The sequence below is a fragment of the Macaca fascicularis genome, chromosome 20, assembly GCF_037993035.2.
Source record: "Macaca fascicularis isolate 582-1 chromosome 20, T2T-MFA8v1.1".
Classification (NCBI taxonomy): Eukaryota; Metazoa; Chordata; class Mammalia; order Primates; family Cercopithecidae; genus Macaca; species Macaca fascicularis.
In genome coordinates this window covers 64,053,148-64,079,578 of record NC_088394.1, presented here as the reverse complement: position 1 = coordinate 64,079,578, position 26,431 = coordinate 64,053,148, and the positions used below count along the sequence as shown (strand labels likewise).

General features: G+C 49.8%; 3 protein-coding genes, 1 non-coding gene and 1 pseudogene across 37 annotated transcripts in view; 4 read left to right on the top strand and 1 right to left on the bottom strand.

Moving 5' to 3' along the window:
- Positions 1–3,503, bottom strand: part of DUS2 (dihydrouridine synthase 2) — a 59,466-nt gene extending 55,963 nt beyond the window's left edge. For 8 of the 34 annotated variants that reach the window (XR_012429083.1, XR_012429077.1, XR_012429081.1 and 5 more), the window contains exons 1-2: positions 3,167–3,503; positions 2,784–2,939 (exon numbers count right to left, since the gene is read on the bottom strand). Coding sequence is in view for 4 of the 34 variants with exons in the window: in XM_005592316.3 (XP_005592373.1) it covers positions 3,167–3,310 (144 nt within the window). In the remaining 30 variants the exon portion in view is untranslated. Of the gene's footprint in view, positions 1–1,775; positions 1,912–2,783; positions 2,940–3,166 lie in introns of all 34 variants that reach the window. The other 26 variants (XR_012429084.1, XR_012429080.1, XR_012429074.1 and 23 more) reach the window with 9 other exon arrangements.
- Positions 3,504–3,575: 72 nt separating this feature from the next.
- On the top strand, positions 3,576–5,487 carry DDX28 (DEAD-box helicase 28). Its single transcript, XM_045382683.3, has one exon. It carries the CDS (start codon positions 3,585–3,587, stop codon positions 5,223–5,225), a length of 1,641 nt encoding a protein of 546 aa, XP_045238618.2. The 5' UTR covers positions 3,576–3,584; the 3' UTR covers positions 5,226–5,487.
- Positions 5,488–9,115: 3,628 nt separating this feature from the next.
- LOC123570773 (U6 spliceosomal RNA) lies at positions 9,116–9,221 on the top strand. The gene has a single exon (XR_006695016.1). It is a non-coding gene; the product is annotated as a U6 spliceosomal RNA (small nuclear RNA).
- A 2,126-nt stretch (positions 9,222–11,347) lies between these two features.
- Positions 11,348–13,806, top strand: DPEP2NB (DPEP2 neighbor). The gene is made up of 2 exons (XM_015442780.4): positions 11,348–11,490; positions 13,385–13,806. Exons 1-2 carry the CDS (start codon positions 11,424–11,426, stop codon positions 13,687–13,689), a joined length of 372 nt encoding a protein of 123 aa, XP_015298266.1. The 5' UTR covers positions 11,348–11,423; the 3' UTR covers positions 13,690–13,806.
- Positions 13,807–21,307: 7,501 nt separating this feature from the next.
- On the top strand, positions 21,308–24,020 carry LOC102128157 (lysine--tRNA ligase pseudogene; annotated as a pseudogene).
- The last annotated feature ends 2,411 nt before the right edge of the window (positions 24,021–26,431 follow it).

Here is a 26,431-nt window from a genome sequence, read left to right as displayed (position 1 = left end):
AAAATACAGAATTAGCCGGGTGTGGTAGCACGCACCTGTAATCCCAGCTACTGGGGTGGCTGAGGCAGAAGAATCACTTGAACCTGGGAGGCAGAGGTTGCAGTGAGTCGAGATTGTGCCACTGAAGTCTAGCCTGGGTGACAGAGTAAGACTCTGTCTAGGCCTTACCCCAAATCAATTAAATCAGAATGTAAATTCCACAAGGGCAGGAATTTTGGCTGTTTTGTTCACAGTCAGTGCCTGGCACATGCATGGTGCTCAGGAAGTATTTGTTGAATGAATGAATATACCATTATTAACTGAGATCCAAGGAACACACCAAGCTCCTGATCCCAGGAGCTTAGATTTTTTTCACAATAAGGACACCTTTCCTATTTCTAAAGCACTACTTATAAAAATATCTCAAGAAAACAATTAGAAGTTACTCAATGTCTACCGTGAGTGAGGGGGAAAAAAGGTAGGCAGTGTTGCCGGGCGTGGTGGCTCATGCCTGTAATCCCAGCACTTTGGGAGGCCGAGGCGGGCGGATCACGAGGTCAGAAGATCGAGACCATTCTGGCTAACACGGTGAAACCCCGTCACTACTAAAAATACAAAAAATTAGCCGGGCGTGGTGGCGGGCGCCTGTAGTCCCAGCTACTCGGGAGGCTGAGGCAGGAGAATGGCGTGAACTGGGGAGGTGGAGCTTGCAGTAAGCCGAGATGGTGCCACTGCACTACAGCCTGGGTGATAGAGCGTGACTCTGTCTCAAAAAAAAAAAAAGGCAGGCAGTGTCTAGTGATGTGACAAGAAGAAATTAGTGGCCATGGGCACAGACAGGCTTAGGCAAGCTCTAACTCCTGTGAAATTTTGAGGTAATCATATTGTAAGGACTCAAGCATAATGAGAAAACAACTATATATTAACCAGCTACCCTACCCTGGATGTTTGAACAAAACCCAAAAACCCAAATGCACATACATACGTATTATTTTGTTCTGATACTTCGGAATTACTTTGATATATTTGTTCTGGCTTTGTACAGAGTAATTCTTTGTTTGATATCTGAAAAACAGTGGCACATGGAAATGGATGAAACCTGTTGGGACAAACATCCAAAGGACTTTTTTTTTTTTTTTTTTTTTAGACAGAGCGTCGCCCTGTCGCCCAGGCTGGAGTGCAGTGGTGTGATCTCGGCTCACCGCAACAACCTCCACCTCCTGGGTTCAAATGATTGTCCTGCCTCAGCCTCCGGAGTAGCTGGGATTACAGGCGTGAGCCTGGCCCCAGGGAACTATTTGGATAAGGAGGAGCCCTGAGTTTGTAGAATCATAAAAGTAGCATAGAATCCGGCCGGGCTGGCCGGGTGCGGTGGCTCAAGCCTGTAATCCCAGCACTTTGGGAGGCCGAGACGGGCAGATCACGAGGTCAGGAGATGGAGACCATCCTGGCTAACACGGTGAAACCCCGTCTCTACTAAAAAATACAAAAAACTAGCCGGGAGAGGTGGCGGGCGCCTGTAGTCCCAGCTACTTGGGAGGCTGAGGCAGGAGAATGGCGTAAACCCGGGAGGCGGAGCTTGCAGTGAGCTGAGATCCGGCCACTGCACTCCAGCCCGGGCGACAGAGCGAGACTCCGTCTCAAAAAAAAAAAAAAAAAAAAAAAAAGAATCCGGCCGGGCACAGCAGCTCACACCTGTAATCTCAGCAAAGACGGGCAAATCACCAGGTCAGGAGTTTGAGATCAGCCTGCCCATCATAGTGAAACTCTGTCTCTATTAAAAACACAAAAGTTACCTGGGCGTGGTAGCGCATGCCTGTAATTCCAGCTACTCAGATGGCTGAGGCAGGAGAATCCCTTGAACCCAGAAGGCAGAGGCTGCAGTGAGCCAAGACTGCAACACTGCACTTCAGCCTGGGCAACACAGTGAGACTGTCTCAAAAAAAAAAAAAAAAAAAAAAGTCTCCAGCCATTGTCAAATATGGTGGGAGGGAAAGGGGGGAAAGGGCAAAATCACCCTTGTTTTAGAACCACTACCTTATCCAATGACTGTTCATTCACCCATCACTACTCAAAACTTTCTCTTCGTACTTCCAGATGTTTTCTTGTGGAGAAAAAAAGCCTCTACTCCTCTGGTTTATCTGGCAACTCTCCAGAAAGTCTAATTGTGTAGCACAAGGGTAGAGTGTACTTAAAATTGTAAAAGTTTTTCCTCATACTATTCCAAAAAAAAGCAGTTTTTATCTTTTCAGTGGTATTTGATGAAACTAAAACGCTTTCTGCAGATGTTACGAACCTCCCAGAGTTAACCCATAAACATTTACCTTATCTCCCACCCCAGGCACTGCGGATTACAGAAAATATCTGACACCTATTTTCCAGATCTGTTCAAGAAGTGTCTGTTGGGCATGGTGGCTCACGCTTGTAATCCCATCACTTTGGGAGGTCGAGGTGGGAAGATCACTTGAGGCCAGGAGTTCCAGACCAGCAAGGCCAACATGGTGAAACCCTGCCTCTACTAAAAATAGAAAAAATTAGCCGGGAGTGGGTGGTGCATGCCTGTAGTCTCTGCTACTCGGGAGGCAGAGGCAGGAGAATCGCTTGAACCCCGGAGGCGGAGGTTGCAGTGAGCCGAGATCGCGCCACTGCACTCCAGCCTGGGTGACAGAACGAGACTGTGTCTCAGGACAAAAAAAAAAAAAAAAAAAAAAAGGTGACTCATATAGTTCTTGTTTTTACAACCCGAATATCTGAATTCAGGTAAAATATTCTGCCTGACCAGGGCTACATGATAAGCCACGTACCTGCTCACTTCGCAGGGTCGCAGCACCCTTCTTACTACTATTTAGGCAATATAGGTTTCTGACCGGGAAACCAGCGGAGCTGAGCGGGCTGCAAGAGGGGTGGGTTCAGGATGAGAAGTTGGGATGGGTGACGAAGGAGTAGAGAGTGAATCTTGGCTGAAAAGTAAGGAAAATAACTGTGAAGAAGAGATGACCCAGCTTGAAATAAAGCCTGAAGACCTCACCTCCCACTTGAGAGAGAGAAGCAGCTGAAAGCCATCAGCTTGCACTCTGGGCTTTCACACAGGGAGCGTGAGGGGTTGAGACCAGATCTACGATTTCACACCCCTGTCTCGGCCCCTAGGCCTGACCATTCATTCAAATTCTCAATAAAAAAGGATTACCAGACCCTGCGCAGGGAACACATCTGGGAAAACAGCTGCAACCTCGGAGACCAGCACGGGACAAGCTATCTGTCGGCAATAAGGAACGACTAAAGAGAATCCCAGGAACCAGGTAACCAATCGCCAGAAGCCCTCCGCCCTCATGATCCATTGGGTCAAGGCCCCACTGCCGCCTCGTATCGCCAGCCTCCAGTCCTGCCTCCACGACGCACCCTTCCCCAAGGCTGGCCGGGTCTGGATGTCGCCATCCCCTATTCCGAGCTACAGACCTCGCAGCTGAACTCTTAAAGAGAACTTCCCTTCTTCCTCACGGTGCTGCAGCTCCGTACAATGTACTGAGCCTCGCCAGCCACCGTAGGCGAGGTCGCGGCGCGTCCGTGACGTCACTTGTGTGCGCTTCTGCCGCACTAAGGGAAACATGGCTCTATCGCGGCCAGTGAGGCTCTTTTCCCTCGTGGCTCGGTTGATCCTGGCGCCCCGACGAGGTCTCACGGTCCGCAGTCCCGACGAACCCCTGCCGGTGGTGCGTATTCCAGTGGCTCTACAGCGGCAGTTGGAACAACGGCAGAGCAGGCAGCGGAACCTCCCGAGGCCGGTGCTGGTTCGACCTGGAGGGCTGCTGGTCTCGGCGCGGCGGCCGGAGTTCAACCAGCCGGCGCGCCTCACATTGGGTCGTTGGGAGAGCGCGCCGCTAGCCTCTCAAGGCTGGAAGAGTCGACGCGCGCGTCGGGACCACTTCTCCATCGAGCGAGCGCAACAGGAGGCGCCAGCTGTGCAAAAGCTCTCGTCTGAGGGCAACTTTGCTGACCTGGGCCTGGAGCCCCGTGTGCTGCACGCACTACAGGAGGTTGCGCCTGAAGTCGTTCAGCCCACAACCGTGCAGTCTAACACCATCCCCCAACTACTTCGCGGCCGCCACGTCCTTTGCGCCGCAGAAACCGGCAGTGGCAAGACTCTCAGCTACCTCCTGCCGCTGTTTCAACGGCTCATGGTCCAGCCAAGCCTGGACTCTCTTCGTATCCCCGCTCCCCGAGGCCTAGTCCTTGTTCCTTCCCGAGAACTGGCCCAACAGGTGCAGGCTGTGGCCCAACCCTTGGGCCGCTCCTTGGGCCTGCTGGTGCGGGACCTGGAGGGAGGCCACGGCATGTGTAGGATCAGGATGCAATTGGCCAGACAACCTTCAGCAGATGTGCTAGTGGCCACTCCAGGGGCTCTGTGGAAGGCCCTGAAAAGTCGACTGATTAGTCTGGAGCAACTCTCGTTCTTGGTGTTGGATGAGGCAGACACACTGCTGGATGAAAGCTTCCTGGAACTGGTGGACTGCATCTTAGAGAAGAGCCACATAGCAGACGGCCCAGCTGACTTGGAAGACCGCTTCAATCCCAAAGCTCAGTTAGTGCTGGTAGGAGCCACATTTCCCGAAGGTGTAGGCCAGTTGCTGGATAAAGTCGCCAGCCCAGATGCTGTCACCACCATCACCAGCTCCAATCTCCACTGTATCATGCCTCATGTGAAACAGACATTTCTGAGACTGAAGGGAGCAGATAAGGTAGCCGAGCTGGTGCACATTCTCAAGCATCATAACAGAGCAGAAAGGACTGGCCCCTCAGGAACTGTTCTGGTGTTCTGTAATAGCTCCAGCACTGTGAACTGGCTGGGATATATTCTGGATGATCACAAAATCCAACACCTAAGGTTGCAGGGGCAAATGCCGGCCTTAATGAGGGCAGGAATCTTCCAGTCCTTCCAGAAGAGCTCCCGAGACATACTTCTCTGCACAGACATAGCCTCTCGGGGCCTGGACAGCACCGGTGTGGAGCTGGTTGTCAATTATGATTTCCCCCCAACGCTGCAAGATTACATCCACAGAGCAGGGAGAGTGGGCCGTGTGGGGAGCGAGGTTCCAGGCACCGTCATCAGTTTTGTGACCCATCCCTGGGATGTGAGCCTGGTTCAGAAGATTGAGCTGGCGGCTCGCCGAAGGAGAAGTCTTCCAGGACTAGTATCCTCGGTGAAAGAGCCTTTGCCGCAGCAACCTGATTTTGACAAATCTGATTAAAATGTGATGCTAGAACAGGGATATTTCCCAGTATCTTGGGTGGGTGATCACACTTGTAAGTGGGAGGCTGTGGGCTGCCGTCAGCTCCTTGAGGGTAGGATGAACTGCCATGTGACTTGGAAAGGTAAGATGCTAGCCAGCATTGGAGAAGAAGCTGCTGAGCATGGCTTTCTGTAGTCTTTCACAAGACACAAGTGGATTTTGACTTTGTATCATGTCATGATTTCTAATAATAAATGATGTTTTTATGTGCCTCCCCTAAGAATATTTAGCACTGGAGTGGAATTCAGTAGTTTCTGAGGATTCATACCCCAGACTGCCACATCTAGGACAAAGGCTCTTTCAGTTGATGTTTTAATTTATAAACATTGAGTTTTTATTTCCTGCCCCCAAAAAGGTATCCATTAAGCCCCCAGGGAAAGGAAAGGAACTATGACCAGCAGTAGACAGAGTTCTTCACTAACAGCGCTCAAGACAAACGGGCATCTTGGCGAAATCTCTCTGGAAGGTACCGGCAGGAAAGTAAAGGGTAGACTAACACAGAAGTTTTGCTTGTACTTCTATCCCAACTCAGTGGCCGAGAAAGAGGAGAGATGATTAAACTGTTTTACAAAACTGGCAAGATAACCATATAGCATTTTTTTAATATATATATATATACAAAAAAATTATAAAAATTAACCCGGCGTGGTGGCACGTGCCTGTAGTCCCAGCTACTCGGGAGGCTGAGGCAGGAGAGTCACTTGAACCTGGGAGGCGGAGGGTGCAGTGAGCCAAGATCATACCACTACACTCCAGCCTGGGGGACAGAGCAAGACTCTCATCTCAAAAGAAAAAAGCCGGGTGTGGTGGCTCACACCTGTAATCCCAGCACTTTGGGAGGCTGAGGCGGAAGGATCACTTAAGATCAGGAGTTTAAGACCAGCCTGGCAAACATGGCAAAACCCTATCTCTACTAAAAATACAAAAAAAAAATTAGCTGAATGTGGTGGTGCACGCCTGAAATCCCAACTACTTGGGGGGCTGAGGCTCAAGAATGGCTTGAACCCGGGAGGCGGAGGTTTCGGTGAGCCAAGATTGCACCTCTTGCACTCCAGCCTGGGTGACAGAGCCAATACCCTGTCTCAAAAAAAAAAAAAAAATCCTGAGCCCCACTCCAGATGGGATTAAGCTCTCTAAAGTTTGACCTGAGAATACTGTCTTTGTAAACTCCCCTGGGTGATACTCTGGCCCTCCTAAATCGATGAACCATTTGTCTATGCTGTACTGCCTTTCCCAGAGTCCCAGCAAATTCCTATAAGGCTGTGTACCCCCACAAGACCAGAGGGATGCTTCCGGACAAGTACTCTCTCCAGAGCACTGGAGAATCTGAGTGATGTCTTGCTAGCCCTCCCGCCAGAACAAACTTCCCAGGAACCGTACCCTTGATATTTTACCTCCTACCACTCCCTGCAGGCCGTCTGCTATAATTAGCACCACACTAAAGCAACATATGAGAGAAGGAGCTGTGATTCTCAACCAGGGTGACCCAGTCTCCAAAGATCAGGCCGTCTCTACCTCCTGGGCATATCCCCTCTGCAATAACCCCACTAAATAAATGTCCCATGTTTGTTTTTTCAAGGCCAGTAACAGGGAGACCTCTCGTAAAGGTTATCTCTCTTTAGTAGGAAGTTCTTGGCCACACTGAACCAAAGGCTGCTCCTAGTATGGTCCTAATCAGGCTAAGGGCAGAGTTGCCTGTTTCTTTGAGTAGGACCAAATCACCTTTTTTATATGTAAAAAAAATAGACACAAGGTCTAGCTATGTTACCCAGGCTGGTCTCAAACTCCTGGGCTCAAGAGATACTCCTGCCTCCACCTTCCAAAGTGCTAGGATTACAGGCGTGAGTCACCATGCCTGGCCCAAATGACCTTTTGGTACCTCTTTACAGTGCTGACCTGGGCTGCTGCTGGGGGCTAAACCTCATCCTTTCATAGTGATGAGACTGTCATTGTTTGCCTATTTAAAGAGAGGGCAGTGTAATGATAAGGTTATGATTTTGTATTGTTACTTTTTTTTTTTTTTTTTTGAGACAGAGTCTTACTCTGTCACCCAGGCTGGAGTACAGTGGCACAATCTCGGCTCATTGCAACCTCCGCCTCCCAGGTTCAAGCAATTCTTGGGCCTCAGCCTCCTGAGTAGCTGGGATTAGAAGTGCACATCAACATGCGCAGCTAGTTTTTATATTTTTAGTAGAGACAGGGTTTTGCCATGTTAGCCAGGCTGGCTGTGAACTCCTGGCCTCAAGTGACCCACCTGCCTCAGCCTCCCAAAGTGCTGGAATTACAGGCGTGAGCCAAGGCGCCTCACCAGTCATTTGGGATTCTTATCTTGTCATGAATTTGTTTGAATTTCATGTTAAAATAGGCTCACCTGTAGACGTGGCATCTCACATCTATAATCCCAGCACTTTGGGAGGCCAAGGCAGGAGGATCACTTGAGGCCAGGAGTTCCAGGTTACAGTGAGCTATGATGGTGCCACTGTACTCTAGCCTGGATGACAAAGTGAGACTCTGTTTCTGAAAAAAGAATAAATTTTAAAAATAGAACCATCATGTGCACTTCAGACAGTCATTTGGGAGCCTCATTTTGCCTTAGAGCACATTTAACATACCTCCCAGTGTACATCACCTTTTTTTTTGGAGGGGGGGATGGAGTCTTGCTCTGTCGCCCAGGCTGGAGTGCAGTGGCACGATCTCGGCTCACTGCAAGCTCTGACTCCCAAGTTCACGCCATTCTCCTGCCTCAGCCTCCTGAGTAGCTGGGACTACAGGCGCCCGCCACCACTCTTGGCTAATTTTTTGTATTTTTAGTAGAGACGGGGTTTCACCATGTTAGCCAGGATGATCTCGATCTCCTGACCTCGTGATCCGCCCGCCTCGGCCTCCCAAAGTGCTGGGATTACAGGCGTGAGCCACCGCGCCCAGCCACACCACCTTCAAATGTAATGAGCTTGTCCTCATTCTTAATAGCTACAAATCTGGAGCTCCAAACGAAGCCCTGCTGACAGAATGCCTCTCTGCTACCTGTATGACCTTGGATAGACCCCTAACCTCTTGGCTTTCTTGAGTCTTAGGTGGTAAAAATGTGAGGGTGCTATGAATTTACATTGGGGCAGAACAAAGTCAAGAAGAGCCTGTATGTTTTCAGTCTTCTTAATTGGAATGTATTCCCTCTCCTATTGAAACCGCCATGGCAAAATTACAACCGAGACAGTGAAAGAGAGTTGATCTAACCAACTCCATCTTGCTTGTAACCTCCAAGCTGTCCTTGTTCATTCCTGACCATAGGCTGAACTAACTTTGGGAGGAACTTAGTTTATAGTTTATAGTTTAAAACAAAGAAGATAACAGCCCTTTCCCAAAAGAAACCCCCTTTTTGCCTGGGGACTAGACTGCCTTTGTAACAAAATCAGCCAAAAGATTAGAAATTATGGTTTAGGAGTCATGCAGCTAAAGGCTACAGGGTTCTTTTTTCTTTTACTTTTTTTTTTTTTTTTTGAGATGGAGTCACTCTTGTTGCCCATGCTGGAGTGCAAAGGCGCTATCTCGACTCACTGCAACCTCCGCCTCCCGGGTTCAAACAATTCTCCTGCCTCAGCCTCCTGACTAACTGGGATTACAGGCATCCGCCACCACACCCGGCTAATTTTTGTATTTTTAGTAGAGATGGGTTTCACCATGTTGGCCAGGTTGCTCTTGAACTCTTGACCTCAGCTGATCCACCCACCTCGGCCTCCCAAAGTGCTGGGATTACAGGCGTCAGCCACTGCGCCCAGCCGAGGCTACAAGATTCTGACCATTCCCCAAATTGTTCTTGGGGATAACATCACTATATAAAACCTAAGATCATGCTCACTTCAGCAATACATATAATAAAATTGGAACTATAGAGAAGATTAGCACGGCCCCTTGTGCAAGGATGACATGCAAATCCATGAAGCGTTCCATATTTGTTAATGTTTTAATTTTTAAAAATTATATACATAGGCCAGGTGTGGTGGCTCACGCTTGTAATCTCGGAACTTTGGGAGGCCAAGGCAGGTGGATCACTTGAGGTCAGGAGTTGAAGATCAGCCTGACCAACATGGTGAAACCTCATCTCTACTAAAAATACAAACATTAGCCAGCGTGGTAGAGGGTGCCTGTAATCCCAGCTACTCAGGAGGCTGAGGCAGGAGAATCACTTGAACCTGGGAGGTGGAGGTTGCAGTGAGCCGAGATTGTGCCACTGCACTCCAGCCTGGGCAACAAAGTTGGACTGCGTCTCAAAAAAAAAAATATATATATATATATATGTGTGTGTGTATACATATATATACACATACGTGTCATATATACGTTATATATTATAAATGCAACATAATATCAGTGCTTGAGATACTCTGCAGAGCCTACGCTTGATTGGCTAGGCACAGTGGCTCACACCTGTAATCCCAGCACTTTCGAAGGCCAAGGCAGGTGGATCCCTTGAGGACGGGGGAGTTTGAGAGCAGCCTGGCCAACATGACAAAACCCCGTCTCTACTAAAATTACAAAAATTAGCTGGGTGTGGTGGCGGGTGCCTGTAGTCCCAGCTCCTCAGGATGCTGAAACACGAGAATCCCTTGGGGAGCTTGCAGTGAGTCAAGATCATTGTGCCACTGCACTCCAGCCTGGGCAACAGAGTGAGACTCTGTCTCAAAAAATATAAATAAAATAAAAAAGACCTTGCATTGATGGATCAGCTGACCATCAAGTGGTCAATCTTGTGGCTCTGGTCAATCTTGTGGCTCCCCAACCCAGGAACTGACTCGGGGCAAGAGGATACCTTCGACTACCTATGATTTTTTTTTTTTTTCTTTGAGACAGAGTCTCACTCTGTCGCATAGGCTGAAGTGCAGTGGCACTATTTTGACTCACTGCAGTCTCTGCCTCCTGGGCTTCAGTGATTTTAGTTCTTCAGCCTCCCAAGTAGCTAGCTGGGATTACAGATGTGCAACACCATGCCCAGCTAACTTTTGTTTTTGTTGTTGTTTTTGTTTTTGAGACAGAGTCTCGTCTCACTGTCACAAGGCTGGAATGCAATGGCTGGATCTCAGCTCACTGCAACCTCCACCTCCTGGATTCAGGATTCTTCTGCCTCAGCCTCCCAAGTAGCTGGGACTACAGGCGCATGCCACCACACCCAGCTAATTTTTGTATTTTTAGTAGAGACAGGGTTTCACCATATTAGCCAGGATGGTCTCAATCTCTTGACCTCGTGATCCGCCCACCTTGGCCTCCAAAAGTGCTGGGATTACAGGCATGAGCCACCACATCCAGCCTAATTTTTGTTTTCTCAGTAGAGACAGGATTTCGCCATGTTGGCCAGGCTTGTCAGCCTCCCAGAGTGCTGGGATTACAAGCATGAGCTGCTACGCCCAAGTCAACTCCCTATGATTTCATCTCTGACCCAACCAATCAGCTTTCCCGACTCACTGCCCACCACCCACCAAATTATCTTTAAAAACTCTGATCCCTGAATGTTTAGGGAGACTAATTTGAGTAATAATAAAACTCCAGTCTCCTGCACAGCTAGCTCTGCGTGAATTACTCTTTCTCTATTGCAATTTCCCTGTCTTGATAAATCAGCTTTGTCTAGGCAGTGGCAAAGGGAACCCGTAGGGCAGTTACACTTTGCGTGTGTCCAGATCCCACTTGTCCTTCAAGTCCAGCTGGAAGGAGCCTTCCATGATCCCTTTGTCCATCCCAATCTCTGCCTCTCCTGCTGTTGATTGTTTAGCACCAGTGCATGGCTACCTATCTATCTCTTAGATTAATCTTGCCTCTCCAGTTCATCTCAGAATTTAGATTTCTCTTGCCCTCCTGTGGTCACTGGAACTTGCACCAGCCAACAGATGTGCCCCACAGAGTGGCTACTAGGCATTTGTAGGGAGGGCTGGATGGGAGGGCCCAAGCAGGATTCCTCTCTGTCTCTGCCCTGCTCTCCTCCACAAAACCCTGAAGGCCCAAAGCCTGCCCCTTAGGTCACAGATTCCTTATGTGACTTCACTGGGTAGTGATGACCTCACAAGCTTTCACAGTTTCCATGGCAGCGTGACTACACACCTGTGTCCTAGGGAAACCTCCCTACCATTTCTCTGTGAGATACCAATCTGGTTGGTTGGCTGAGAGACAATGTCTGACCGGATCCTCTATATTCTCTCTAACATGTCCTCTGTCCCCTGGGAGGGCAGCGCAGCAGGTAGGCATACAGGGGGCATCTATACAGGAGGCGTTGCTGTACCCACAGCTTCACCTGGCTGACACGTTCCTTTTGGGCTGGCCCACCACACCTCACAGCTTTCCTAGCCTAAGTAATATCGAGGGCGTGGCCACTCAGGGACCCACAGTCTTCCTGCTCACTGCTAAGGGCAAGTGAAATGTCATCTGAGCAGGTGTTCAGACAGGTTCTCATCTTTTTTTTTTTTTTTTTAATTGAGACGGGGTCTTGCTATGTTGCCGGGGCTGGTCTGAATTTTTTGTTTTGTTTTGGTTTGGTTTGGTTTGAGACAGGGTCTCTGTCGCCCAGGTTGGAGTGCACTGGCATAATCACAGCTCACTGAAACCTCAGCTTCCTGGGCTGAGGGGATTCTCCCAACTCAGTCTCGCTAGTACCTGGGACTACAGGCATGCGCCACCACACCCAGCTAATTTTTTCTATTTTTAGCAGTGACAGGGTTTCGCCATGTTGCCTAGGCTGGTCTTGAACTCCTGAGCTCAAGCGATCTGCCCACCTCAGCCTCCCAAAATGCTAGGATTACGGGCATGAGGCACTGTGCCTGGCCCACCAATTGGTATTAGATATTTTTATTTTACTCTCGCTCTGTTACCCAGGCTGGAGTGCAGTGGCATATTAGATCCTTTTTTTTTTTTTTTTTCTTTTTTGAGACGGAGTCCCGCTCTGTCGCCCAGGCTGGAGTGCAGTGGCCGGATCTCAGCTCACTGCAAGCTCCGCCTCCCGGGTTCACGCCATTCTCCTGCCTCAGCCTCCCGAGTAGCCGGGACTACAGGCGCCCGCCACCTCTCCCGGCTAGTTTTTTGTATTTTTTAGTAGAGACGGGGTTTCACCGTGTTAGCCAGGATGGTCTCGATCTCCTGACCTCGTGATCCACCCGTCTCGGCCTCCCAAAGTGCTGGGATTACAGGCTTGAGCCACCGCGCCCAGCCTTTTTTTTTTTTTTTTTTTTTTTTTTTTTGAGACAATGTCTCGCTCTGTCACCCCGGCTGGGGAGTGCAGTGGTACGATCTTAGCTCACTGCAACCTCCGCCTCCCAGGTTCAAGCGATTCTCCTGCCTCAGCCTCCCAAGCAGCTGGAACTACAGGTGCCCGCCGCCACGCCTGCCTAATTTTTTGTATTTTTAGTAGAGATGGGGTTTCATCATGTTGGCCAGGCTGGTGCTCCTGGACTCAAGTGATATTCCCTCCTCAGCTTCTCAAAGTGCTGAGATTACAAGCGTGAACCACCACACCCGGCCAATAGTAGATGATTTTTTACAAAACTTGAAAATAATTTCCGAGGCCGGGCGCGGTGGCTCAAGCCTGTAATCCCAGCACTTTGGGAGGCCGAGACGGGCGGATCACGAGGTCAGGAGATCGAGACCATCCTGGCTAACACGGTGAAACCCCGTCTCTACTAAAAAATACAACAAACTAGCCGGGCGAGGTGGTGGGCGCCTGTAGTCCCGGCTACTCGGGAGGCTGAGGCAGGAGAATGGCGGGAACCCGGGAGGCGGAGCTTGCAGTGAGCTGAGATCCGGCCACTGCACTCCAGCCTGGGCGATAGAGCGAGACTCTGTCTCAAAAAAAAAAAAAAAAAAAGAAAAGAATTTCCATTAAAGCCTGAGATGTGACAGACCTTAAGAAATGTATTTTTTGGAAGGGATGAGGAGTATCTCGTGGTCTCCTGCTGCTGCCACAGGCTCCACATAACTGCTTTCACAGCCAGCATCCTGTCTTAGGGGACACACAGAGGTGATAGGCCAAGGCTGTGTCTAGAATGCGAAGAAGATGAAAGGACTTCTTAGGAAGAGATGTGAGAGACGGGAGGCAACACAGTGTATAAGGTAAAAGTTACTAATTCTGGTTTTCTTTCCAGCTGCAGTGCCTGCCACTTCTCCTCCCACACCTGGGCACTACCATGTTCTCTACCGAGGGTGTGGAGAAACTCAGGTAGGCTGGCATGGGGAGACGTACTGCCTGGTTGGTGGCTACCGGGCCTATGGGGATACCCCTTTGGCCACCTCAACAAAGGCTGAAGCAGAGAAGCCAGCCCCCAGCCGTGCTCCCAAGAGACGTCAAGCTACAACAGAGTCAGATAAAGACCTCGGTTGCTCTAGCCCCAAAATTCGGCGCTTGGAGTATAGTGGCAGGAGACTGACCCCACAGAAGCTTGCTGGATGAGCCATTTGGGAGAAAGGACAAATGTTTAGCTGTCTGAGACAGCTAATGCCTCTTCTGCAGTGACCTCCCCTGCCCACCACTGCAGATAGCGCCTGAGTCATTCTACCTAAGCCTTCCTCATCCAGAAGCCCCCTTCCATGCTAACTACCCATGGGCAAGGAGCCTCAGAAACTGTGGTTTAAAATGAGAGGTTGCTTTGAATATCCCAACGCTGAAGCTGGCCTGGAAGAAAACCTGATGTTCCTCTATTCATCTCTCCAGAGTCCCTTTTTGGGCAGAAGAAAGAAAAATCTGTACTCTTGCTAGCCAAGGAGTCAACTGCAGAAAGAGGGTGCAGCATAGCCTAGCAGGGGCCTGGTCTACCAGATGGGCTTTTGCTTTGAGTTACTGCCAGCAACTACCAGCACAAACCAGGAGGGCCAGGACTTGCTGAAACTGGAAGCAGCAGCCCATGGCTAGTCACAGCAGGAGAAAGGCTCCTGCTGGGCATCTCAGGAGGTAGAAGAAAGAGACCTAGGGAGACCTGCCACCTACATCAAGAGCAATATGGAGGAAGTTGAGTAACATCCCCCCTGAAGCTCACGTGTTCCTTTATTTCCTCCCCATTATGGCCCCAGTGAGGTCCCTACTGCTCAATTTTTTAAAAAATGATCTAAAAAATTATTTTTCCATAACAGTGTTTGACTTTATCTTCTTTCTTTCTTCTTTTTTTTTTTTTCTTTTTGATGGAGTCTTGTTCTGTCACCCAGGCTGGAGTGTAGTGGCGCTATCTCGGCTCACTGCAAGCTCCGCCTCCCAGGTTCACACCATTCTCCTGCCTCAGCCTCCCGAGTAGCTGGGACTACAAGCGCCCACCACCATGCCCAGCTAATTTTTGTATTTTTAGTAGAGACAGGGTTTCACCGTGTTGACCAGGATGGTCTCGATCTCTAGACCTCATGATCTGCCTGCCTTGGCCTCCCAAAGTGCTGGGATTACAGGCGTGAGCCACTGCGCCTGGCCTCTTTCTTTTATTTTTCTTCTTCTTCTCCTTCTCCTTCTTCTTCTCTCTCTGTCTCTCTTTCTCTCTTTCTGTCTTTCTTTTTTTTTTTTTTTTTTTTTTTTTTTGAGATGGAGTCTTGATCTGTCGCCCAGGCTGGAGTGCAGTGGTGCAATCTCGGCTCACTGCAAGCTCCGCCTCCCGGGTTCACGCCATTCTCCTGCCTCAGCCTCCCGAGTAGCTGGGACTACAGGCGCCCGCCCCTGGGCCCGGCTAATTTTTTCTATTTTTAGTAGAGACGGGGTTTCACCATGGTCTCAATCTCCTGACCTTGTGATCCGCCCACCTCGGCCTCCCAAAGTGCTGGGATTACAGGCGTGAGCCACCACACCCGGCCTCTCTCTTTCTGTCTTTCTTAGATGGGGTCTCGGCCCGGCACGTTGGCTCACTCCTGTAATCCCTGCACTTTGGGAGGCTGAGGCGGTGGATCACCTGAGGTCAGGAGTTCAAGACCAACCTGGCCAACACAATGAAACCCCGTCTCTTACTAAAAATACAAAAAATTGGCCGGGCACAGTGGCTCACGCCTGTAATCCCAGCACTTTGGGAGGCCGAGGCGGGCGGATCACAAGGTCAGGAGATTGAGACCATCCTGACTAACACAGTGAAACCCTGTCTCTACTAAAAATACAAAAAATTAGCCCGGCATGTTGGCAGGCGCCTGTAGTGCCAGCTACTCAGGAGGCTGAGGCAGGAGAATGGCGTGAACCCGGGAGGCGGAGCTTGTAGTGAGCCGAGATAGCACCACTGCACTTCAGCCTGGGCGACAGAGCGAGACTCCATCTCAAAAAAAAAAAAAAAAAAAATTACCGAGCATGGTGGTGGGCCCTTGTAATCCCAGCTACTCAGGAACCTGAGGCAGGAGAATCGCTTGAACCTGGGAGGTGAAGGTTGCAGTGAGCTGAGATCGCGCCACTGTACTTCAGCCTGGGCGACGGAGTGAGACTCCATCTTATTAAAAAAAAAAAAAAAGGCCGGCGCGGTGGCTCAAGCCTGTAATCCCAGCACTTTGGGAGGCCGAGACGGGTGGATTACGAGGTCAGGAGATCGAGACCATCCTGGCTAACACGGTGAAACCCCGTCTCTACTAAAAAATACAAAAAACTGGCTCAAGCCTGTAATCCCAGCACTTTGGGAGGCCGAGACGGGCGGATCACGAGGTCAGGAGATCGAGACCATCCTGGCTAACACGGTGAAACCCCGTCTCTACTAAAAAATACAAAAAACTAGCCGGGCGAGGTGGCGGGCGCCTGTAGTCCCAGCTACTCTGGAGGCTGAGGCAGGAGAAGGGTCTAAACCCGGGAGGCGGAGCTTGCAGTGAGCTGAGATCCGGCCACTGTACCCCAGCCTGGGCGACAGAGCAAGACTCTGTCTCAAAAAAAAAAAAAAAAAAAAATACAAAAAACTAGCCGGGCGAGGTGGTGGGCGCCTGTAGTCCCAGCTACTCGGGAGGCTGAGGCAGGAGAATGGTGTGAACCCGGGAGGCGGAGCTTGCAGTGAGCTGAGATCCGGCCACTGCACTCCAGCCTGGGCGACAGCGCAAGACTCCGTCTCAAAAAAAAAAAAAAAAAAAGATGGGGTCTTGCCATGTTGTCCAGGCTGATGTTGAACTTCTGGGCTCAAATGACACATCTGCCTTGGCCTCCCAAATAAATAAAAATTAAAAAAAGAAACGCAGAACCTGGCCGACCACAGTGGCTCACACCTGTAATCCCAATACTTTGGGAGGCCAAGGGGGGAGAATTGCTTGAAGCCAGGAGTTCGAGATGAGCTTGGGCAACTAGTGAGATCCTGTCTCTACAAAAGTAAAAATAGGTATGGTGGTGTGCACCTGTAGTCCTAACCACTTCGGGGGGATGAGGCATGAGGATCGCTTAAAGCCAGGAGTTGAAGGCTGCAGTAAGCTATGATCACACCACTGCATTTCAGCAGTCTGGGTGACTGGTCTCAAAAAAGAAAAAAAAAAAAAAAAAAGCCAAAAAAATGTAGAGCCCAGTGAGTCTTTCCGTGTGTGTGTGTGTGTGTGTGTGTGTGTGTGTGTGTGTGTGTGTGTTTGAGTGTTAGGAGAGAGAGGAAATGACTAAGAAGATGCTATTCAATCTATCAATCCACCCGTCCATCCATTCGTTTATTCAACAAGTATTTATTGGGCACTTTTTTTTTTTTTTGTAGAGACGGAGTTTTCTCTCCTGTTGCCCAGGCTGGAGTGCAGTGGTGCGATCTCGGCTCACCGCAACCTCCGCCTTCTGAGTTCAAGCAATTCTCCTGCCTCAGCCTCCTGAGTAGCTGGGACTACAGAGGCATGCCACTAAGCCCAGCTAATTTTTGTATTTTTAGTAGAGGTGGGGTTTCACCATATCGGTCAAGCTGGTCTCAAACTCCTAACCTCAGGCGATCCATCCTCCTTGGCCTCAGCCTCCCAAAGTGCTGGGATTACAGACATGACCACCACACCCAGCCTATCGAGCACCTCTTACATACCAGCCACTGTGCTGGTTTCTTGAGATATATTGGTGAATGAGAAACCCCTCCCCTCAAGGCACCCACAAACAATATAATTTGTTTATAGAGACAAACAAACAATATAATGCTTTGTTGTTGCTGTTGTTTGAGATGGAGTCTCACTCTATCACCCAGGGTGGAGTGGCGCGATCTCAGCTCACTGCAAGCTCCACCTCCTGGGTTCACACCATTCTCCTGCCTCAGCCTCCCCAAACGATATAATTTTAGATAACTATAACTGCTATAAAGAAAAATGAAGGCCGGGCGCGGTGGCTCAAGCCTGTAATCCCAGCACTTTGGGAGGCCGAGGCGGGCGGATCACAAGGTCAGGAGATCGAGACCACAGTGAAACCCCGTCTCTACTAAAAATACAAAAAATTAGCCGGGCGCAGTGGCGGGCGCCTGTCGTCCCAGCTACTCAGGAGGCTGAGGCAGGAGAATGGCGGGAACCCGGGAGGCGGAGCTTGCAGTGAGCCGAGATCGCGCCACTGCACTCCAGCCTGGGCAACAGCGTGAGACTCCGTCTCAAAAAAAAAAAAAAAAAAAAAAAAGAAAAATGAAACTGGATAAGCGAATACAGTGATGAGGTGTGCTGTGTTATACAAGGTGGTCAGGGAAGGCTTCTCTGAGATGATGACACTGTGGCTGAGATGTGAGGGAGTCATGTGAGGAGTCAAAGGGAGAGCATTACTGGAGGAAATTTCAAGTATAATGGTAAGAATGAGACTGATCGACCAGGCGCAATAGCCTAAGCCTGTAATCCCAGCACTTTGGGAGGCCAAAGTGGGAGGATTGCTTGAGCCCAGGAGTTTGAGACCAGCCTGGGGAACAAAACAAGACCCTGTCTCTACAAATTTTAAAAGTACTGTTGGCCGGGCGCGGTGGCTCAAGCCTGTAATCCCAGCACTTTGGGAGGCCGAGACGGGCGGATCACGAGGTCGGGAGATCGAGACCATCCTGGTTAACACGGTGAAACCCCGTCTCTACTAAAAAATACAAAAAACTAGCCGGGAGAGGTGGCGGGCGCCTGTAGTCCCAGCTACTCGGGAGGCTGAGGCAGGAGAATGGCGTGAACCCGGGAGGCGGAGCTTGCAGTGAGCTGAGATCCGGCCACTGCACTCCAGCCTGGGTGACAGCGCGAGACTCCGTCTCAAAAAAAAAAAAAAAAAAAGTACTGTTAACTTTTATAAGGGCCATAATGGTATGGTAATTGCCATTTATTTATTTATTTTATTTTTCAGAAACAGGGTTTTATTATGTTGCCCAGGCTGGCCTCAAACTCCTGGGCTTAAGCAATCCTCCTGTTTCAGCCTCCCAAGTAGCTAGGACTACAGGAATGGCCCAGTGCATCTGGCTTGTAGTTGTCTTTATTTATTTTTTTTTTTTTTTTGAGACGGAGTCTCGCTCTGCCGCCCAGGCTGGAGTGCAGTGGTCGGATCTCAGCTCACTGCAAGCTCCGCCTCCCAGGTTCACGCCATTCTCCTGCCTCAGCCGCCCAAGTAGCTGGGACTACAGGCGCCCGCCACCTCGCCCGGCTAGTTTTTTGTATTTTTTAGTAGAGACGGGGTTTCACTGTGTTAGCCAGGATGGTCTCGATCTCCTGACCTCGTGATCCGCCCGTTTCGGCCTCCCAAAGTGCTGGGATTACAGGCTTGAGCCACCGCGCCCGGCCAGTAGTTGTCTTTAAAAAGGAGCCATTGGCCGGGCGCGGTGACTCAAGCCTGTAATCTCAGCACTTTGGGAGGCCGAGATGGGCAGATCACGAGGTCAGGAGATCGAGACCATCCTGGCTAACACGGTGAAACCCCGTCTCTACTAAAAAAAATACAAAAAAAAAAAACTAGCTGGGCGTGGTGGCGGGCACCTGTAGTCCCAGCTACTCGGGAGGCTGAGGCAGGAGAATGGCGTAAACCCGGGAGGCAGAGCTTGCAGTGAGCTGAGATCCGGCCACTGCACTCCAGCCTGGGCGACAGAGCGAGACTCCGTCTCAAAAAAAAAGGAGCCATTACCATTTATTTATTTATTTATTTAGAGACAGAGTCTTTCTCTGTCCCCCAGGCTAGGTGCAGTGGCACAATCTCAGCTCACTGCAATCTCCGCCTCCTGGGTTCAAGCAGTTCTCCTGTCTCAGACTGCCGAGTAGCTGGGACTATAGGCACCCTCCACAACACCCAGCCAATTTTTGTATTTTTAGCAGAGATGGGGTTCGCCATGTTAGTCAGGCTGGTCTCCAACTCCTGACCTCAGGTGATCCACTTCAGCCTTCCAAAGTGCTGTGATTTCAGGCATGAGCCACGCGCCCAGCCTAAAAAGAGCCCTTACCTTTTAGAGAGGCATACTTAAAAATGGATGAAATAGATGTCTATGATTTGCTTTAAAATAATCTGTAGAAAGGGGTGAGTGAGAGATCAATGAAATAAGATGGACCATCATTTGATAATCGTTGAAACTGGGTGATGGCTACATGGGAGTTAATACACTTTTCTCCCTCCTTTCTCATGTATTTGCAATTTTCCCTATAAAAAGTGTTTTGGTCTGGTCACAGTGGCTCATGCTTATAATCCCAACACTGTGGGAGGCTAAGGTGGGAGGATCGCTTGAGACCCGGAGTTTGAGACCAGCCTGGGCAACATGGTGAAATCTCGTCTTTATAAAAAAAAAAAAAAAAAAAAAATTAGCTGGGTGTGGTGGCCCCACCCTGTAGTCCCTGCTACTCAGGAAGCTGAGGTGGGAGGATCACCTGAGCCCCGAAGTTTGAGGCTGCAGTGAGCCACGACGGCACCACTGCACTCCAGCCTGGGCCACAGAGCGAGATACAGTTTCAAAAAAAAAAAAAAGTTTTGCGTTGTTGTTGTTAACTAAGCTTCTCAGATTCACCCAGATTCCGAGTCAGTGAGATCTCACATGGTCAGTTTCACAGGAGGGCAGGCTTTTTGCATAAAAACAGGAAGCTCAGAGCGCTCTGGGGCAGGGTGTGCTGTGACTTCACTGTGTTTTTGCAGAAACAGATCTGATAGCCCTCCGGGATGAGCAGACTAGGTTAAGCAAAAGAGACAGCAAGTCTGAATTTGAGGTTAAATGTGAAATCACACATGCTGCCTAGTAGATGTTTGGTCAGCACTGGCTCCTGGATCCTGGGGCCCCTACAGAGCCCACCCTCCACCCCCATGTGCTTATGCCACCACATGAGATAGCTGGAGACTTATCCAGCCACCTCACTGCATACCCCAGCAAATGGCCAGCACCAGTGGGTGATCAGGAAAGGATGCCCAGACAAACTGATAGGTATAAGGAATTTGAGGCCAGGCGCAGTGGCTCACGCCTGTAATCCCAGCACTTTGGGAGACTGAGGTGGGCAGATCACTTGAGGTCATGAGTTTGAGACCAGCCTGGCCAACATGGAGAAACCCCCATCTCTACTAAAAATACAAAAATTAGCCAGGCATGGTGGCGTGCGCCTATAATCCCAGGAGGCTGAGGCAGGGGAATCACTTGAACCCAGGAGGTGGGGGTTGCAGTGAGCTGAGATTGCGCCACTGCACTCCATCCTGGGTGACAGAGCCAGACTCTGTCTCAAAAACAAAACAAAACAAAAAGATGTAAGGAATTTGAGGCCTTTCCTAGAGGCAGCAGCTGGAAGTGTAGGGATTGAAGAACCCCTCATCTGACCAGCTGCTCAATTTTCTCACCTACACAATAAGACTGGTTCCTTAAGTACACAGCCACATGAAAAAAAGCAAAAACCAGGGCCAGGCGCAGCGGCTCACTCCTATATTCCAGCACTTTGGGAGGCTGATGCGGGAGGATCCCGGAGTTCAAGACCAGCCTGGCCAACATGACAAAAACCCGTCTCTACTAAAAATGCGAATATTTAGCCAGGAGTGGTGGTGGGTGCCTGTAGCCTTGGTTACTCTGGAGGATGAGGTACGAGAATCTCTTGAACCCTGGAGGCAGAAGTTGCAGTGAGCCGAGATTGCGCCACTGCACTTCAGCCTGAGCAACAGAGCAAGACTTCATCTCAAAAAGAAAAGAAAAAGAAAAAAAAAAACAGACTTTTGGGTCAGGCCCTCCGGGAAGATGACTGCAGCACAAGGGGCCAAGGTTAAAGTGGATGGTGGTGAGTCAAAACTGAGCAAGAACAAGCTGAAGAGATACCTGAAAGCCAAGAAGAAAGTGGCAGAGAAGGCGGCCACGCAGTAAGAGCTCAGTGAGAAACAGCTAAGCCCGGGTCACTGCTGCTGCCACCAACCATACCACTGACAATGGTGTGGGTCCTGAGGAGGAGAGCCTGGACCCAAATCAGTGCTACAAAATCCACAGCCAAGGCCAGGCCCAGTGGTTCACACCTGTAATCCTAGCACTTTGGGAGGCTGAGGCAGGCAGATCACTTGAAGTCAGGGGTTCGAGGCCAGGCTGGCCAACATGCTGAAACCTCATCTCTACTAAAAATACAAAAATTAGCTGGGAATGGTGGCGCATGCCTGTAATTTCAGCTACTTGGGAGGCTGAGGCAGGAGAATCGCTTGAATCTGGGAGGTGGAGCTTGCAGTGAGCTGAGACTGCGCTACTGCACTCCAGCCTGGGCGACAGAGTGAGACTCTGTCTCAAAAAAAAAAAAAAGATTTGCAGTCAGGTAGGTCAATGGGAAAGATCCATACCCCAACAAGATCCATGTAGACATCTCCCTCACTGACTTCATCCAAGAATACTGTCACCTACAAACTGGGGATCTCCAGACTGATATCACCTTAAAGGTGGCAGGTAGAATCCATGCCAAAAAAGCTTCTGGAGGAAAGCCGAACTTCTATGATTTTTTTTTTTTTTTTTGAGATGGAGTTTCACTCTTGTCGACCAGGCTGGAATGCAGTGGCACAATCTCAGCTCACTGCAACCTCCTCCTCCCTGGGTTTAAGCAATTCTCCTGCCTCAGCCTCCCTAATAGCTGGGATTACAGGCATGTGCCACCATGCCTGGCTCAATTTCCATTTTCAGGAGAAACGAAGTTTCCCTATATTGGTCAGGCTGATCTCAAACTCCCAACCTCAGGTGATCTGCCTGCCCTGGCCTCCCAAAGTGCTGGGATTACAGGCGTGAGACACAGTTCCCAGCCATGAACTTCTATGATCTTTGAGCAGAGGGGGTCAAGTTGTAAGTCATGGCCAAATTCAGGAATTATAAATCAGAAGAATAACTCATATTAATAACAAACTGTGTTGGGGAAAGATAATTGGAAATCAGGGGAATCCTGGGAAAAACAAAGAAGAGTGAGCAGAGCTTCATTCCCTATGAGATCACACTGCTGTGGCCTTGCTTGCATATGTTACCTCATCTTCACTTTGGTCTCAAAGACAAGGAAACAAGGTATGGTCAGAGATACTTGGACTTGATCCTGAATGACTTTGTGAGGCAGAAATTTATCATCCGCTGTAAGATCATCACATGTATAATAAGTTTCTTAGGCCAGGCGCAGTGGCTCACGCCTCTAATCCCAGCACTTTGAGAGGCCAAGGCAGGCAGATCACCTGAGGTCAGAAGTTCAAGACCAGTCTGGACAACATGGTGAAACCCCCACCTCTACTAAAAATACAAAAATTAGATAGGCATGGTGGCAGGCGCCCATAATCCTAGCTACTCAGGAGGCTGAAGCAGGAGAATTGCTTGAACCCAGGAGGTGGAGGTTGCAGTAAGCCAAGATTGTACCACTATACTCCAGCCAGAGCAGTAAGAGCAAAACTCCATCTCAAAAAAAAAAAGTTTATTGGATGAGCTGGGATTCCTAGAGATTGAAACTCCCATGAATGAACATCATCCCAGGGGGAGCTATAACCAAGCCTTTCATCACTTATCACAACAAGCTGGACATGAACTGCTCCAGAACTCTACCATAAGATGCTAGTGGGTGGTGGCATTGACCAGGTTTATGAAATTGCATTCCAGTTCTGGAATGAAGGAATTGATTTGACGTAAAATCCTGAGTTCAGCACCCCTGGGTTCTGCATGGCCTATGCAGACTATGGTAATCTCATGTAAATCACAGGGAAGATGGTTCCAGGGATGGTGAAGCATAATACAGGTAGTTACAAGGTCACCTACTATCCAGATGTCCCAGAGGGATAAGCCTGCAATATTGACTTCACCCTACTCTTCCAGAGGATCAGCATGATAGAAGAGCTTGAGAAAGCCCTGGGGGTGAAGCTGCAGAAAGTAACCTGTTTGAAACGGAAGCAACTGGCAAAATTCTTGATGATATCTGTGTGCAAACGCTATTGCATGCCCTCCACCTAGGACCACAGCCAGGCTCCTTGACGAGCTTGTGGGTGAGTTCCTGGAAGTGATTTGCATCAATTCTACATTCATCTGTGATCACCCCCAGATAATGAGCCCTTTAGCTAAATGGCACCACTCTAAAGAAGGTCTGGCCCAGCGCTTTAAGCTATTTGTCGTAAAGAAAGCAATAAGCAATGCCTACACTGATCTAAATGATCCTATGCAGCAGCGGCAGCTTTTTGAAGAACAGGCCGCAGGTGATGATGAGGCCATGTTCATAGATGAAAACTTCTGTGCCGCCATGGAATACGGGCTGTCCCCCACAGCTGCCTGGGGCATGGGTATTGACCGGGTCACCATGTTTCTCACAGACTCCACCAGCAACTCAGAAGGCTGAGGCAGGAGGACCGCCTGAGCCCAGGAGTTTGAAGTTTCAGGGAACAACACAGTGAGACCCTGCCTCTAAAAGGAATTTTTTTTTTTTTTTAAATTTTTAATTTTTTTTTTTTTTTTTGAGACAGAGTCTCGCTCTGTCACCCAGGCTGGAGTGCAGTGGCCGGATCTCAGCTCACTGCAAGCTCTGCCTCCTGGGTTTATGCCATTCTCCTGCCTCAGCCTCCCGAGTAGCTGGGACTGCAGGCGCCCGCCACCTCGCCCGGCTAGTTTTTTGTATTTTTTTTAGTAGAGACGGGGTTTCATGGGGTTAGCCAGGATGGTCTCGATCTCCTGACCTCGTGATCCGCCCGTCTTGGCCTCCCAAAGTGCTGGGATTACAGGCTTGAGCCACCGCGCCCGGCCAGGAATTTTTTTTTTTAAAGACAGAGTTTCGCTCTAGTTGCCCAGGATGGAGTGCAGTAGCACGATCTCAGCTCACTGCAACCTCCACTTCCTGGGTTCAAGCGATTCTCCTGCTGCAGCCTCCCAAGTAGCTGGGATTACAGGTGTGCACCACCACACCTGGCTAACTTTTGTATTTTTTGTAAAGACAGGGTTTCATCATGTTGCCTAGGCTGCTCTCTAACTCCTGAGCTCAAGCAATTGGCCTCCTAAAGTGCTGGGATTACAGGCATGAGCCACCATACCCAACCTTTTAAAAATTTTCTTTTCTCTTTTGTTTTCTTTCTTCCTTCCTTCTTTCCTTCCTTCTTTCCTCCTTTCCTTCTTTTCTTTTTCTTTTTCTTTTTCTTTTTTTTTTTTTTTTTTTTGAGAGGGAGTCTTGCTCTGTCGCCCGGGCTGGAGTGCAGTGGCCGAATCTCAGCTCACTGCAAGCTCCGCCTCCCGGGTTTACGCCATTCTCCTGCCTCAGCCTCCCGAGTAGCTGGGACTACAGGCGCCCGCCACCTCGCCCGGCTAGTTTTTTGTATTTTTTAGTAGAGACGGGGTTTCACTGTGTTAGCCAGGATGGTCTCGATCTCCTGACCTCGTGATCCGCCCATCTCGGCCTCCCAAAGTGCTGGGATTACAGGCTTGAGCCACCGCGCCCGGCCTCATTTTTTATCTTACGAAAAATGTTTCAGAAAAGGTATTTTATTTATTTATTTATTTTTATTTATTTATTTTTTTGAGACGGAGTCTCACTCTGTCGCCCAGGCTGGAGTGCAGTGGCACAATCTCGGCTCACTGCAAGCTTCGCCTCCTGGGTTCACGCCATTCTCCTGCCTCAGCCTCCCGAGTAGCTGGGACTACAGGCGCCTGCCACCACGCCCGGCTAATTTTTTGTATTTTTAATACAGACAGGGTTTCACAGTGTTAGCCAGGATGGTCTCGATCTCCTGACCTCGTGATCTACCCACCTTGGCCTCCCAAAGTGCTGGGATTACAGGCGTGAGCCACCGCGCCCAGCCAGGTATTTTATTTTTAAGACAGGGTCTTGCTCTGCCCAGATGCTGGAATGCAGTGGAGCGACCATAGCTCACTGTAGCCTCTAACTCCTGAGCTCAAGCAATTCTCCCACCTCAGCCTCCTGAGTAGCTGGGACTACAGGCGTGTGCCACCATGCCCAGCTACTTTTTAAACAATTTTTAGAGAAGGGGTCTCACTATGTTTCCCAGGCTGGTCTTGAACTCCTGGCCTCAAGCAATCCTCATGCCTTGGCCTCCCAAAGTGCTAGGATTACAGGCATGAGCCACCACCTCCTGTCCCCTGAGGTTTTTTTTTTTTTTTGAGATGGAGTCTTGCTCTGTCACCCAGGCTGGAGTCTAGTGGCACAATCTCGGCTCACTGCAAGCTCTGCCTCCCAGGTTCACGCCATTCTCCTGCCTCAGCCTCCCAAGTAGCTGGGACTACAGGCGCCTGACACTGTGCCCAGCTAATTTCCCTGAGATACTTTTGAAGGCCTTGCTGGATCCAGTTCTTGCACCCCAGGGCCCTCCAGTCCCCTCCCCACCCTCGGCTGATGGCACTACCTCAAGGACATGGGATAGCATGCAACCTTGTGTCCCAGATCCTCGGTACTGCCTGAAATCAGGCAGAGCCCAGCTGCAAGAGGAACTCAATGGCACACATGGGACCGAAGTCATCAATCATCTCCATCAAAAAGCAACCCAGGACCAGGCACGGTGGCTCAGTCCTGTAATCCCAGCACTTTGGGAGTCCAAGGCGGGTGGATCATCTGAGGCCAGGAGTTCACGGCCAATGTGGTGAAATTCCGTCTCTACTAAATATACAAAAATTAGCTGGGTATGGTGGTGCATGCCTGTAGCTCCAGCTACTAGGGAGGTTGGGGTGGGAGGATTGCTTGAACCTGGGAGGCAGAGGTTGCAGTGAGCCAAGATGGCACCATTGCACTCCAGCCTGGGCAACAGAGCAAGACCCTGTCTCAAAAAAAAAGAAAAAGAAAAAAAGGCTGGGTGCAGTGTCTCATGCCTGTAATCCCAGCACTTTCGGAGGCCGAGGCTGGTGGGTCACTCGAGGTCAGGAGTTCCAGACCATCCA

What these genes read in the sequence shown, in the direction of transcription:
- DDX28 (XM_045382683.3), top strand. Translation starts at nt 3,585, where the DNA reads ATGGCTCTATCGCGGCCAGTGAGGCTCTTTTCCCTCGTGGCTCGGTTG.
- DPEP2NB (XM_015442780.4), top strand. Translation starts at nt 11,424, where the DNA reads ATGTCTGACCGGATCCTCTATATTCTCTCTAACATGTCCTCTGTCCCC. An exon ending in CTGGGAGGGCAGCGCAGCAG is followed by an intron (nt 11,491 to 13,384) that starts GTAGGCATACAG and finishes TTTTCTTTCCAG; the next exon opens with CTGCAGTGCCTGCCACTTCT.